This window comes from Herpailurus yagouaroundi, unplaced genomic scaffold, assembly GCF_014898765.1.
Source record: "Herpailurus yagouaroundi ecotype Mexico unplaced genomic scaffold, PumYag 215, whole genome shotgun sequence".
Lineage (NCBI taxonomy): Eukaryota > Metazoa > Chordata > Mammalia > Carnivora > Felidae > Herpailurus > Herpailurus yagouaroundi.
Window position 1 is genome coordinate 8881467 of NW_024412446.1, and position 15106 is coordinate 8896572.

At 53.7% G+C, this 15106-nt stretch overlaps 1 protein-coding gene across 1 annotated transcript in view; it reads left to right on the plus strand.

Annotated features, from left to right (window-relative positions):
- The window catches only part of NXN (nucleoredoxin), a 164931-nt gene extending 150237 nt beyond the window's left edge, over positions 1–14694 (plus strand). The window contains exons 7-9 of the mRNA XM_040455094.1: positions 8356–8535; positions 10093–10217; positions 13083–14694. Of these exons, the coding sequence (XP_040311028.1) occupies positions 8356–8535; positions 10093–10217; positions 13083–13265 (488 nt within the window). The 3' untranslated portion in view covers positions 13266–14694. The remainder of the gene's footprint in view (positions 1–8355; positions 8536–10092; positions 10218–13082) is intronic.
- Positions 14695–15106: the final 412 nt, after the last annotated feature.

Sequence of the window (15106 nt, forward strand, 5' to 3'; positions counted from 1 at the left end):
TGTCTATTCTTTTATACTCACCGTAGCATCACAGAACTCTGAAAATTATTTTTGATTGAACTCTATTTCTGAGTCTTGTGTGACTCTGTGGTTACAACTTCCAAAGTCATTCAACAGGTGTATTTATATGTATGTCTGTATTTTCTGAGCTGTTTTTACTTACGACACTTCTTTAAAAAACAAACAAAAAAAAAGATTTTACTTTTAAGTAATCTCTCCATCCAACATGGGGCTGAAACTCACAACCCTGAGGTCAAGAGTTGCATACTCCACTGATTGAGACAATCAGGCGCCCCTACTCACAACACTTCTGATACCATATATGTGTGAGTGGTTCCCTCTCCCCAACACCAACCTCCTGGGTTCTCTGGGTGTCCTGCAAGTCGACTGAATTCTGACACCGTTGACCTGGAGTTAGTGGCAGATCCCACGGGTCAAAGGCTCAGTCCCACCAGAATCCCCGTACTTCAGACATTAATATCATAAGTGCAGGTGTCCTATACTTCTGACCAATTGCCATAAATCAGGGGTTCCCATGACCCCCTCCTTGGGTTTAGTCCTTTGCTAGAATGTCCTACAGAACTCAGGAAAACAGTTGATTTACTATCAACAGTCTATTGTAACGGATGCAGCTCTGGAAGAGTCGGATGGAACTGATGCATAGGTATATGGGAAGGGGCACAGAGCCCCCATGTCCTCAAGGCACACCACCCTCCCAGCACCCCCATGGATTCAGCCCCCCCCCCCCAGAGCTCTCTGACCCCACCAATTAGTGGTCTTTATGGAGATTTCATTACACAGATACAATCAATTAAATCATCAACCATTGGTGGTTTTTTTTTTTTTTTATGTTTATTTATTTTGAGAGAGCACACATGCATGCATGAGTTGGGGAGGGGCAGAGAAAGAGGGAGAGAGAGAATCCCAAGCAGGCTCCGCACTGTCAGTGAAGAGCCCGATATGGGACTCAAACTCATGAACTGTGAGATCATGACCTGAGCTCAAACCAAGAGTCCCGGACGCTTAACTGACTGAGCCATCCAGGCACCCCCTTGACCATTGTTGATTAGCTCAACCTCCCACCTTCTCCCTTCCCCAGAGGTCAGGGGGTTCATCTGGAAGTTGCAACCTTCCCATCAGGCCTTTCTGGCAACCAGCCCCCAACTTCTGAAGTTATTTAAGGGCTCCCCCACCATTGGTCGACTCCTTACACACAACACACTTGTCACTCCCAGATTTCAAGGGCCTCAGAAGCTCCTGTCGCAGGCTCTGAGACCAAATGTTGTAAGACCCAATATCGCAACAAAGAATGTCCCTCTCACCCCTGCCACTGAGGAAATTACAAGGGTTTTAGGAGCTTGGTGTCAGGAACTGGGGATGAAGGCCACATACGTATTTCTTATATTACAGTATCATCGTGTGCACACACTCCAGACATACACAGGGGCAGTAGAGAGGTCCTGCTGTTTTGAGTATCCAGTCTTCAGTGAATCCTGCAAGGCTGTGTGTGGGAGAGTTCATGCTCCCCGCCTGACTCTCTGTGTGCCCTGGGCTGGGTGTCTCCCCCGGAAGCGTTCTGAAGGTGCTTTCACAGAGCAGTGCCAGGTACATTCCCCTGCCTACCCCCAAGGTGAGCCACCTCCACCTGGCCTGGTCTGTGCCTTACAGTGAGCGAGTAACTTGATCTTGACGGTCACTTTGTTATTGAGGCACGTGAGGACAGAGCTCCCCTGTGTTATCCTGACAGACTCGGATGAAAGTGGGTAATGCGGAAAGAACCCGGGGTCCTCTGGGCATCCTGCAAGCTGGACTTACAGCATCTGTGGATTGCGAGCCCCACCCAGTAGTACACTGAAGGAGGCCTTGTTGAGGTGCCCGCCCGTCCAGGCGGCCATGCGAGAGTCTGGATCTTGAGGTCGTCGCAGAGCCTGCCGCAGGCCTTGATGAGCCTGGCCAGGCCGAAGGTCGCGCCGCTGCGGGCGGCTGGTCACTGGCTCCCTCTAGGCTCTGGACTGAGCCCAGGCTGTGTTAACCAGCGGGCTTCACCAGGCCACCCGGGCTCACCGAGGCCCTGGCACTTGGCCTCATCTGTTTCCTTCGTCTCAGGGGAGTAGCCAGGTTACGCCAAGCCCTAGGCCTCCCTACCCCAACTGCTTTATGCAGACTGGGGAATTTGGAGCCCTATAAGTGGTTTTAAATGCCTTTCTAAGGAAAGGGTTTAGACATACTTGGCAAAAGGCAAATCCCATTAGCAATTGTCTAACTAATCCGGGCTGTCAGGGAACACCGTGTTCTTTGCAGGGAGGCTTAGCGCCCCTTCTCTCCTGGGTTGGGGGGCCCTAGTGTTTTGTTCTTCCTCTCTTCCCCTGGCCCCAACCTCTGGGGAGGGCAGACAGCCTAAGGTCTGTGTAGGGCCCTGAGTGGACAGACGGACAGATGTAGGCCCTGCCTCTGGGAAAACAGCCCCCGAGGTGGATGGTGCCTTCAGTCCAGCTGCTGGGGGGGCAGAGGGGGGGAGGGGGCGGCAGCAGCGTGAGGGCTATTTGCTGCAGGATATGTGGCTTATGTGGCTTTTCTGTCGCCCTCTTTCCCTGCTCATCTTTCTGCTTCTCTTCCCCTTTCCCTCCTTCCTGTTCCATCTCCTGCCATTCTCTTCTCTCTTTCCCTAACTTTGCCCTCTTCCCCGCCCCTTTCAAAACATGAATTTGAGGCAGAACCTATTTGTTGTATAGAAACGGGGGGCTCCTAGGGTGGCTCAGTCGGTTAAGCGTCCAACTTTGGCTCAGGTCATGCACTCACGGTTCGTGGGTTCGAGCCCCGTGTCAGTTCTGTGCTGACAGCTCAGAGCCTGGAGCCTGCTTCGGATTCTGTGTCTCCCTCTCTCTCTGCCCCTCCCTGGCTCACATGCTGTCTCTCTCTCTCTCTCTCTCTCTCTCTCTCTCTCTCTCTCAAAAATAAATAATAATAAAAATATTTTTTTAAATTGTTATTATGTAGAAACAAAGCATTTGGAGATTGTGTTTTTCAATCATTAGAGTGTGAGGGGCCAATGCTGGTGTTTTTAATAGATCTCAGGAATGAAAGGGCTGGCCCTGCGGGCCTGGGGAGGTCAGGCCACGCACTGCCGTGGGACCTCCTGAGCAGCTCCATTCTGTTTGTCTTGTTTAATGTGGAGAACATACAAAAAGAAAAAGCAGACAGGAAAAAAAAAAATAGTAACAAGCACCCAGTGTGGCCACCACCTAGAACTGAGATTTTTGCTTCAGGTATTTAAAATGGAGATAAATGGGAGCATTAATACAGACCAAGGGGAGACTCCCCCTCACTCCTGTGCAGCGCCGTTCTCTTTCCTTTTCCCCTGGGGGAAATGCTACCATGCACTTCGTGTGTATCTTCATAATTGGTTTTCATATCCTTACAGCATATGTATGAATCCATGAATAATATATGGTCATGCTGGGTGTGTTTTTTAGAAGCATGTTTAAGTGCTGACATGCTGTAATATCGTTCTGTAACTTGCTTTTCTCACTAAACATTATGCTTTCAGGATTTGTCCTTGTTGATATTTATATCTGATTCACTTCTCTTCGGTGCTGAAAAGGGTTTCACTGTACACCTGGACCACGGTTTATGTAGCTGTTACCCTGTTTGATGGACGCTTGCTTGCGTCTGGTTTCTGTGTATTGTAGGAGTGCTGCCACAAACGTCTCTGTTCCTCTGACACAGACACGTGCCCAAGTGGCTTTTGGGCTTGCTGGCCAAGTGCAAGGCTAGACCCGTCCTCGCACCCTCCCGTGGGATTCTAAGTTTTTTTTTTCTTTAATGTTTATTTATTTTGGAGAGAAACAGAAAGAATGAGGAGAAGGCAGAGAGAGGATCCCAAGGAGGCTCCACACCATCAGTGCAGAGCCCAAGATGGGGCTCGAACCCACAAACTCTGAGATCATGACCTGAGCCAAAACCAAGGGTTGGCCGTTTGACCAACTAAGCCGCCCAGGTGCCCTGGGATTCTCTGAGTTTTACCACCCAGACCAGCTGCCTTCTCCCTTCCATAGCTCTCCAGGCAAGGGCGGGTTTGGGGGAGCCAGCAGGGAGTGCAGAGGGAGCTGTTGAAGGGAACCCGTAATTGATAAGGCCAAGGTGTTAGCCTGAGTTTGTTGCCCTGCCCGACTGCCCTTCGGTTTTTCTTTGGTTTGTATTTTAAGCTAATACACATTTATCATAACACCATCTAAGAAAACTCGAGTCTATATTGCTCTCACCCGCATTCCTGCCTTACTACACAATTGTTTTTACTGTTCCGACTCCCTTTTGGTCTCTGTCCACACGCACACATACTTATATGTAGCTGTAATCATACACACGGGACTGGGGATTCTCTACTTTCTATTTAATGACATGTTACAGTTTCCATCCTGCTGTAGTCCCCATGATGAGCACTGTCGTGATCACCTATTTTGCCCTGCCCTGTACCCTCACCTGTTCCTCCTGCCTAAGGCTCTGCTTTTCCTTCCATTTCTCTTCTAGCTCCCAGCAATCTTTGCATGATGACTGCCAGCCCCCTCGGGTCATGTTGCCATCTAGAAGCAGAGACAGAAGGTCATTGGGGTTACAGCCCTGTCTAGCTTCTGTCCCACTGCCGCGGGCCCCCTCTGCCGCCTCCTTCAAAACCCCCTTTTTGCTCAGCAGAAAAGCAGCCAAACTAAATGTGGGACAGGCTCAGTACACATGTCTTTGAGATTGTTTTAAATACTCACGGAAAGGCTCCTCCCAGGAGGAAACCGTTTGGAGCAGGCCTTCGGGCCTTGGTCTTTGTTCTGTAGGTTTTGAGAGAGACTGTGCAGGGGGTTCTGGGGCACTGTTTGTGGTCCAGCCCAGTTCCCCAGGGCAGGGGGCTTGAGGCAGAAGCTCTCTCTAGGAGCGCTGGTGTGTGTTTCTCACCCAAAGGTTACGCTTGGCCTGGTGCAAGTAAACGAACACCAACCCCACGTGTGGTAGACATCACACGGTTCCTACGATGCTCGCTGCAGCGTGGACATTGTCTCTGTTTTCTATTTCTTTAGTTAGCCTCCTCCGGCCAGCACAAGGTTTCTGTGTATCTCACGAAAGCAAGGCACCAGTCTTTTCTGTACCTGTGCCTTCTCATGAGCCACATAATCAACCTAGGATGACCACAAATAACAATAACGAGGGGCGCCTGGGTGGCTCAGTCAGTTAAGCGTCCGACTCTTGACTTCGGCTCGGGTCACGATCTCACGGTACATGAGTTGGAGCCCCACATTGGGCTCTGTGCTGGCAGTGCGGAGCCTGCTTGGGATTCTCTCCCTCTTTCTGTCTCTGTCTCTCCCCCTCTTGCTCTCTATGTCTCTCTCTCAAAATAAATTAAAAACTAAGCTTAAAAAATTACTTTAAAAATAATGAACTTATTTATAAGAGGGGCTAATACTTCTGGAGTACTCATTGTAAAACGCTTTCAGCATTTTATACTTGTCATCTTGTTTGTTGCTCCCGACACCCACTGAGATAGGAGCCTGTCTCTACCCCCTGTGGCGGCCATGGAAATGAGGCTCCAAGAAGTGAAGTGGGTGGCCTGGATCTGCCTTGGAATTCTCACTGTACTTTCCCCCAGCCACTCCAGCGCCCCCAGCTGGGGAACCAGAAGCTCAGGCAGAGATGACACGTGCTCCCTTGGCATTCCCTTCGGAGAAGCCCCTCACTGGTGCCGCCAAAGTTATTTTGCACAAAGGCATCGATTAGAAATGTTCCATTCCCTTTCAGTTTCCCGTTAGGGGCTTTGCCCTATTTTCTCCTTCTAAGTCTCTGCTTCTGGGAACCCGCTTCAGGGGAGCCGGGAATGTATGCTGTGGGGGAGGAAAGGGAAGAGATGATTCGCGGTCTCAGCCTCCTTCCCTGTGGCCTTGAGGAGGAAGAGGAGGGCGGCTGCTGGTACAGAAAACTGGATGCCGGGGGGGCCTTCCCTTGCCTACCCGCGAGAGCCCCTGCTGGCAGTGGCCAGGTAGAAAAAGCAGCAGCTTTTGCAACAGGCAGACTGGAGGTCCTGTCCCAGTTTGGCCACTTGTGGCCGGATGACCTTAGGTAGGTAACTTGGCCGTCCGTGAAAAGAGGGTTAATCGTGCCTCCCGCAGCTGTCTATTATGGGGAGGAAGCGGAGTAGCATGGGCCATGCTAGTGCTGAGCAGATGTGCTAAGACAGCTCTCCCATTCTTCCTGCGGGTCACCCCTGGAGGGGAGCACACACACTTAAGGCTCTAGGGCCGGGCATGATGGCAGAGGGGCCTGGCCCAGTGCATGTGCCAGAAAGGGGCTTCTCTGGGTTTGCAGTCTGACTGTGGGCATTTTACCAAGCTGCTTTCTGTTGATGTACGACAGTCACACACTTTGGTGTCAAGCTTTGGTGTCAAAGCACAAAGCACAAATACGAGTGGGGACTTTGCTTTTGTGTAGCTGCAGGCAAGGGGTGGGGAGAGCCAAGGCCCAGGGGTGCTGTTCCTTGGTGGAATCAGCTGAGGACCCCTGAGCAGCCAGACAGGGGCTCCATGTTCTTGCCCTGCTGGTCCCCACCAGTGAGGACTTCAGAGAGGCTACAGCCGTGGTAACACAGAAGGCCCCTTAGAGTAGTCCCTTGGAGAAACTGAGGCACCAAACCAGGAACTGGGTTTCTTTGCCTTCAGATTTTACTTTTCTTCCCTTCTCTGTCCTCTGTGGCTGTCCGTCTTCCACAGACCAACTCAGCATCCTACGTCTGGGCTACAAACAGGCTGGCTGCTGTGTCTAATATTAGCAGTGGGCAGGCCCTGGTTTAACCCAGCACTCCTAAATTGCCCAGTGTCAGAACCACACCAACTCTGATTAAAGAACTTAGCCGAAGCATATTTGAGATGGGGCGTGGCGATGGGAGGCCCCCATCCTCATCGGGGCCCCCAGCTCCTTCAGGCTGCTGACTCAGGCCCAGCCCCATCCTCGGGGCTGGGGAACCCAGGCCCCTAGAGGCTAACATGCAGGTGTGAGGATGAGGCTGGAAACGCCCGTAGGCTCTGTGTGACTCCCGACTCAGGAGGCCTGGACAGCTGATAGTGTCCTGAATGCCCCCAGGAGCCCTGGCTGCATGCATTTGTGTGTGGTGCGGTGGGAACGGCAGTTCTCCGGAGCCTATTTCTCTCTGGACTTGTTCTCCAGCATGCCAAGCTACTTCTAATAGGTGTGAACATAATGGACTCACTTAAGTCCTTTTGAAGACAGGCCCACCACTGCATGCCTGCTGCGCCAGCAGCCGCGCCGGGTAACAAAACACTAGGACCACATTCCGGGTCCCTCGCTGTCCCCACCCTCCCCCACAGAGAAGCAAAATGTCAGTGGAGCAAATTACTCACTGAATGCTTTGGAATCTATAAATATTAAATTGCTACGGCTTTCGCTGGCCCACAGAAAATTAAAAAGCTCTGGTCAGCTCCAGAGGAGAGGTGGCTGGTTAGGAGGGGGTGAGGGAAGCGGCTGCCAGTAGTGGAGAGACAAGTGTCTCCAAAAGGGCTATGGGCTGCGGTTGGTAGGGGGTACCCTGGCTGGAGGAGAGGCAGCAGGGAATAGGGTACGCAGAGCAAGGAGGTGGAAATCCCAAATGCGAGTGTAACCCAGGATGGGTTTTTTTTCCTGGTTTTTCACTTGAGGCTTTATGGGCAGGGGGGTGGGGCGTGCTGTTTGCGGAGGAGAGTTCTGTGTTGCATTTCTTACTCCAGCCCAGGACTCTAAAGTGGGGGTGGCAGCATTGCCATCAGCATGTTCCCTCTAGGGACTGTCCCCCTCAGAACCTCCCCGGGCAGCAGGGCTGCAGATGGAGGTGGGGCCCCTGGCTCACTAGCAGCCGGCTGTCCCCTGTTCTGCTGTGGCCCCTGCCCCAGGCTCCTCCCCTCCTCCAGCCTCTGTGCTCACACTGGTGGGACTGCCAGCCTGTGTGTGGACTCCCCTTGCCTGGGTTGATTTGTGCTGGCCTATGTGGGCAGCAAGTACGCTGTGTGGGGGTGTGTTTTCACACCCTGCAGGTGGCAGGGGCGTCTCCTGCTTCTCTGGGATCTCTTTAGGATTTATTGAGTGCTTCTAAGTGCCAAGACCCTGTGCTGAGTTCCTTAAGTGCATGACCTCGCTGATCTTTACAAAGATGGGAAGGAGGGTGCCGCGGTCCATTTACCACATTGCAGTGGAGGACACTGAAGCCAGGGGGGTGAAGTGAGTTGCCCGGTTTCTTGGACAAGTTGCGGGCAGACCCGAGGGAGTCCCATGGCTGAGCCTGGATTCTGTCCCAGCACTTCTGGACTCTCAAGTGAGCTCTCTCCCTCACAGGCATCCCCACCCTCATTGTGCTGGACCCACAGGGGGAAGTGATCACGCGGCAGGGGCGCGTGGAGGTGCTGAACGACGAGGACTGCAGGGAGTTCCCGTGGCACCCCAAACCCGTGCTGGAGCTCTCCGACTCCAATGCCGTGCAGCTCAACGAGGGCCCCTGCCTCGTCCTTTTTGTAGGTATGAAGCCCCAGCAGGAGCCCCAGGGTGGGCTGGACAAGACAGACCTCACGTGGGGGGTGTCCATCCTGCAGCTTCTTTCCATCCTGAACAATGCCAACAATGCCGAGCCTGGGCCTTTGTCTCTCCCGGCAGCCTTGCTTTTGACCCCAATGATTTATTCATGGCTCTGCCCCTGCAGGAGGGGCTTTGAGAGCTGCCGCTGTGCTTTCCTTCCTCGACTGCCAGCTGGGAAGAATAGGTCAGGCTGGAGAGCCCGGCCCCCCTCCAACAGACCCATTGTTGGGAGGAGGCAGGGCTGCGTGCACAGCAGCTGCAGGGGCTGGGCCCCCTTGGGCCGAGGCCCCCCACCCCAGCCTCAGGGCCTTGTCTCTGCGTGCCCCCCTCGGTGTCTTCTCTGTTCAGTGGGTGACTGCTCTGGGGGCCAGGGGGACACCACAACATCCACTCCAGGCTCCCTGCAGCCCTGTGGGATGACCCTGGTTCCTTTTGCAAACAGAGCAACTGCTGGCCAAGGGCCACCTCACCCTCTGCCTTGAGCTGTGTTGCTCAGCTCCAACTCCCCAAATAATCTGGGGTATGAGGGTCATGGCTGAGATGCCATTGGGGGGGCATATCCTACCCTGTGCTCTGGAAGTCTGGTATGGGAGCCAATCAGCAGACTCAAGGGGATTCTTAAACAAACTGACTTGCAAGCTGGCCCCTGTGCTTGAAGAACAGAGGCCTCCTGGGGAATCACTGTCCTTGGGGCTTTGCCACCTACTGCCTGCCCCCACACCCACATCCTGGGGCCTCTGGGACACAGTTCTGAATTTAGGGACAGTTGCAGCTCACTGGCCATCTGAGAAGATATGAGAAGGTCCCAGAGAGATAAAGTGAGTTCCCAGCGTCACAGAGCTGATGAGATGTAGATCTAGAATAAGTCCCACCGAGTCTTCAGGCTGAGGGCCCCTTGGGCAATGTGGCATTTCTAGGTGCAAATCCTGCTACCTGTCTCTCCTTCCCGCTTTGCCCTTAGGGGTGTGGTTCTTGCTCTTGCTCTGGGCTACAGGCTCCATCAGGAGTGAGCCCCAGGGCCCCTGTGTGTGGCTGCTCCCAAGCTGCTCTTTCCCTGGAGGCAAGAGGTGACTAAAGGGGGCTCTGGACACCTGGGCAGGCCCCCTCCCACACAGGCAGTCCATCCTCTCCCAGAAGAGTCCGGCTAGCCCTGAAGCTGGCATTCCAGGGCCTCAGGGGCACCCCACTGCCACCATCAGTCCTGCCATTTTTGATAGGAGGTCAGATCTGAGGTCATGCTGTGATTCTGTGATTGAGAGAAGAGCTACAAGGACCTCAGATCCTGGCTCAGGGGAAGTTCAGCGCGCAGTGGTGCGAATGCGCTGCAAACACACCCTCGTGCACCCAGGAGGGGAGGCCTGTGTCCCAGGGGACGTTTTGTTTCCATTCAGGGGCTTCCCCGGATGGGTATTTCGGGCCCAGGACCCAGCTCCCTCAGGGGACACCACTCCATCTGTTCCACAAACTAGTGCTTCTCGTGTCTCTCTTTCCCCATTACAGATTCTGAGGATGATGGGGAGTCCGAGGCAGCCAAGCAACTGATCCAGCCAATAGCCGAGAAGATCATTGCCAAGTATAAAGCCAAAGAGGAGGAGGCGCCGCTTCTGTTCTTTGTCGCCGGGGAGGTGAGTGCACTGGGGCCTGGGCCGCGGGCTGCTCGGCTGGCCAACTCTTAGAACATGAGCGATGCGGCCCTAGGGGATGTTCGAAGGGGCCCCAGGATCTGGGGTGAGGAGCCCACAGACAACCGTGGCATGAAAAGGTGTCATCCAGCATGGTCCCTGCTGCACCTTCCTCCCTTTCGTTGTTGCTCGGCAGCCTCAGAGCAGCAGGAGGCCCTCCCGGGACAGCGCTGCCTCTGGCAGTCTACTACCCAGGCCGCTAGCACGAGTGGCAGCCACAAAGATTGTGATCAGTCCCTCCGCCCTGACCTGCAAAGTGGGCTCTCCCCCATTGCAGGCATCCTGACTGGGGGCCTCGACTCGGATCTGCAGTTCCCCAGCCAGCCCAGGGAGGGTGCTCAGGTGGGAAACTGCTGCTGTCCCAGGCTCTTTTCGCCCAAGACCTGTCCCTTGAAGGCCTCCAGCTGGGATGGGCTGAGCGGAGGACTTTACACAGGGTGAGAAGGCCTCAGCCGGGTGCCTGTCCCACCCTGGTGCTTGAGCCTCCATCCTGCAGATGGGGGAAATCCCTGCAAGATGGCCGTAGTCCCCGCCCCCAGGAAGCCAGTCCACGCATGCTCCGCCACCTCCTCCCTCCCCTCTCCCCCCCCAACCCCAGGCGCCGGCCGGAAGCTATTGACAGACACACTTTTTGAAGCCCCCTGCCCTCCTGCCACCCATCTGCATCCCCAGTTGGTCAGAGCCCAGCGCTCGTTTCATGCTGTGTTGTCTGGATCCCAGGAGAGGCAATGAGGCCAGACCCCCAACCACCACCCATTCATCACTTCCTCAACAGCCACCCCTCCTAAGCCCCACCGGGTCCCTCACAGGCAGCTCAAGTCACCCCGCTCTGCCGTGGGGCGGAGGGAACAAAACAGGTTCACAGGGTCCTGCCTTGGGGCTACACGAGCCCGCTCTACACAAAGCACAAATGGAAGCTGCTCTGAATTTATTGAACTCTAACCCCTTTCAGATGGCTGAGACAGAAAAGATGGGTGCAGGACAGCAGGGGCCGAGCCAGGGGCAGGGCTGGGGCTGGGGAGCTCCAGTAACTGCTTTAGAAATGTGGCTGAAAAGGCGCATTTGCGGGTTTTCTGTGTAGCAGGCACCAAGACAAGCACCACCGGCACCATCCCACTTGCTCCTCACCTCTCTGACTGGGGATGTGAGATTACCATCTCACAGATGAGTGAGGCTTCGAGAGCACAGACCGCTCACGCCTCGTCCCTGTGCGAGCTGCTCTTAGACCCATTTTGCAGGGGACAAGACCTGGGCTCACAAAAATGACTTCTCAAAGTCGCACATCAAGTAGGTGGCACAGAGGACTGAACGTGAGGTCAGTGTGACTCCAGAGGCAGTGATGTCCCTCCTGCTGCCCACGTGGTCTGGCAGGTGGCCAGGCTCAGGCCTGGAGGGAAGCGTCTAGGACAGAGGAGAGTCTGACAGGGTCATCCACTGCTCCATCTTGCCACCTGGCCACCTCGTCCTTCCTGTGCCTTTCACCTGGGATCCTGACCTTGGCAGCTGTCTTAGTCCAGTTCTCGGACTCAGAACTGGACTGAGAAGCAAGGCTGTGTGGAAGGGGATGGGCCTGGGGTGTGGGAACATCAAGCACTGACCAAGCACCTCTGAGCCAGGACTCCAGCCCTCTCCCGCTCCTCCTGGGGCTAAGGGTGTTTATCTTGATCCCCTCCACTCTGCCAGGTGGAGGTCATCCCTTCTGAAGCCTTAGTAGACATTGAATTCATCTCCCTGTGGTTTGCACAGAGGGAGAGGGGAGGGGACACAGCATTGTGCTCAGCTGGCCAAGGCCTCCTAATGGGAATTCGATACACAGTATTTGTCCAGGTGTCTCCCCTCTTTCGATCATGAAGGTTGTTTATTAACCCACATGGAGGGCCTGAGCGGGGTGAACAGTGCCAGAGGTGCTGAATCCCTCATCGCCATTGCTGGAAGTGCATGCCATTTCTGGGGTAGGGAGAAAAGACGATCACTAATCATCTTCCTAAAGATTTGCCCTTTGAGAATGGAATGGTTTTTGTTTTTGTTTTGTTTTTTTTTGTCTCAGAAACCAGTGAGCAGTAAATCTCATACCTCCTATTCGCCAGCGTTTAAGGCCAGGAATACCCCAGGCCCTTCCTCTGCAGGGTGACTTGGGTCAGGGTGGCTGTGTAGAGTCCATTTCCTGTTCTCTACCAAATGGGGGTCGGGTGCACGAAAGGTAATCTCAAATGGTTGCTCCCTTACAGGTCTGTCTCCTATCTTTGGGTTTCTGGGTTTGCTGTTCTACTTAATAAGGCAAATTCATCTGGACAGTCACTGGGAATGTATGATAAATGCAGCCACCCATGTAAGCCTCAGGAAGTACTGCAGTAGCCCTGTCTTTTCTACTGGCTGTGCAGTTTCACCCCCAAAACCTTAAGGATGGGGTGGGGACAGTGATCTGTTTCCGTTAAAGACATTCCGGAGTTGAAGGTTGGCCAGGTTGGCCTCAGATATCCATAGTGGGGCCGCCAACAATTGAGAGGCAGTTGCAAAAGTAAGTGATCAGAAGACATCACATTTTTACAAAGCAGAGGGCATGTTAAAGTTGCTTTTGTGCTAATGAAGAAAGAGGACTTCTCTGGTAGTTTGGGGAGATGCAGAGAGGACTTTGCAAAGCACCCTCCCCTCCCCCAGGCAGGGCAGAGTCCACTGCTCCCTGTTCTGAGAGCCCATCATTTCCGGACGGCCGCCCGCTCCTCAGGACAATGGAGTGGCTGCGTTCTGGGGACTCTCTAGCCTCCTTCTTGAAAACGTACTGTTTTCTCTCCCTCTGGTGACTTCCAGGATGACATGACTGACTCCCTGCGAGACTACACCAACCTGCCCGAGGCGGCCCCTTTGCTCACCATTCTGGACATGTCAGCCCGGGCCAAGTACGTGATGGACGTGGAGGAGATCACCCCTGCCATTGTGGAGGCCTTTGTGAATGACTTCCTAGCAGAAAAGCTCAAACCAGAGCCCATCTAGTGGGGCTCCGGCCTCAGGAGACGTTATTTAAAACTCGGTCTTCTCCTCTTCCTCCTCCCCTTTCTTCCCTCCACCCTTGGACTTTTCCGGCGTGTCCTGAATCACACAACCCAAGTGTCCAACCTCTCTGTGGTGCCTTGTTTTCTGCATTAACTCCTCAGCTAGCACCCTAAGGTGCACATCCTCTCAGCAGCAGAAGAACCCACCATGTTTGGAGACTCGGCCTGGGATTCACGGGGCTGGCATAACCCGGCCAGAGCCAGGACTGCATCACACTCTCAGTCACTAGCTCTGGAAGCAGTGTTTGCCAGGCATTCTTCTGCCGAGCGAGCGCGAAGGGACAGTGTGCTGGTGCTCTGGCTCGGCCTCTGGTGTCAGCATGCACACGCAGGGCCCAGGACAGCTCAGTGACACACGTACATGCAGGTGGAGCAGGGAAAGGGCCGCAGCCTTGCTCGCCTCAGGTTAGAGCTGCTGGTGAGAACATCCCTTCCTAAGTGACTTCGTCTAGTGACTCTCCCTCTTGGTGTGAGGGAAAAACACCAGCTTGGCAGTCGGTTCTTGGGCCGGGGATTTCACGATCTCAAAGGAAGCTTGTGTTCTTTTCTGGTGAGAAAGAGTAGCTATGGTAATGATTCATGTAGTAATTGCTTACTCTGAGCTCCTACCATGTGATTTTTTTCCTTACATCTTTTTTCCTTGATCTTACCTTCTCCAAGTTTCTGCCTTCTTGTACAAACAGCCTCTGCTGTCTTGGAATTTTGTTAATTCTTCCCCTCGGACATCTTCCCGAGAAGAGGCACCCAGCCCTGTGTTCTTGGAGGTGCCCCACCTCACCCAGCACAGACCTCTGACACTCGGCCCACTCTGCCGCGGTGCCTGTGACCACCTTTGGTTACTCTGTCATCCCTCTTTTCTTTTCAAAGCAGAACTAAAAAGAGACAAGAAATTACCAGAAGCCTAGCTTTCTCCCTAAGAACCTGCAGAAAGAGCTGTATCCTAGGGTGGCAGTGCGAGCAGAGGGCATGTCAACTAAAAGTACGCTTTGGATCCACTTTGCTGAGCAAGCTCAGGTAGCTTGGATCCCAGAAAACAAAAGTAACAACTGCTGTGTCCTTGGGACTTGGGGTGGGGGCTTTACCTAGGGAGTCACAGGATTTGGGCCTATCTCAACCAGGTGTTAGGGTCTTCCACCTGATGGCAGGCCTCACCCTTGTCTCCGCTGACAGCATTCTGTCAGCCAAGACCACTGATTTAGAAAACCCAGCCCCCGGTCAGCTATTGACACCATTGCCCCTTGCTGAATTGGACTGTTGCTTTGTAGTTCAGAGGTACAAGGTTAGCTGGTAATTAGACAGCTACTTGATGTCACAGCCTGAAATGCAATCACCTAGTAAGAAATAAAGCAGGCATCTCTGGACATTATCGACTTGGCCTTTCCTGTGGTTAATAACAAAAATCTTTTTGCTTGTGGTGCTGGGCCCTGGGGGGTCGGGGGTGGGGGGGAGACACACAAGATCTTCTTGACTTTCATTGGATACCTAGTAGCTATGTTTCAGAATTTTTCAGAGCAGAAACTAACTAATGTGGTCATCTGCCGGATCCTTCTGAGGCCAGGGAGCTCCTTTGGGTTAGTGCATCCGACATCCCTGCTGGAGCTCTGGCTGGCATCTCTCCTGGTTCCACTTGCCCTCGTGGAGGGCGGATTCTCCGCTCACAGGCATTCTTGTGGACACTGGTGCTCATCCCCTCCCCATAGGGGAGCAAGTGCTCTGAAGCCTGAGGAGGCCGGTTGCAGAAACAAGGAATCCCACACAGGTCTCCCAGTGAAGAACGGGCAA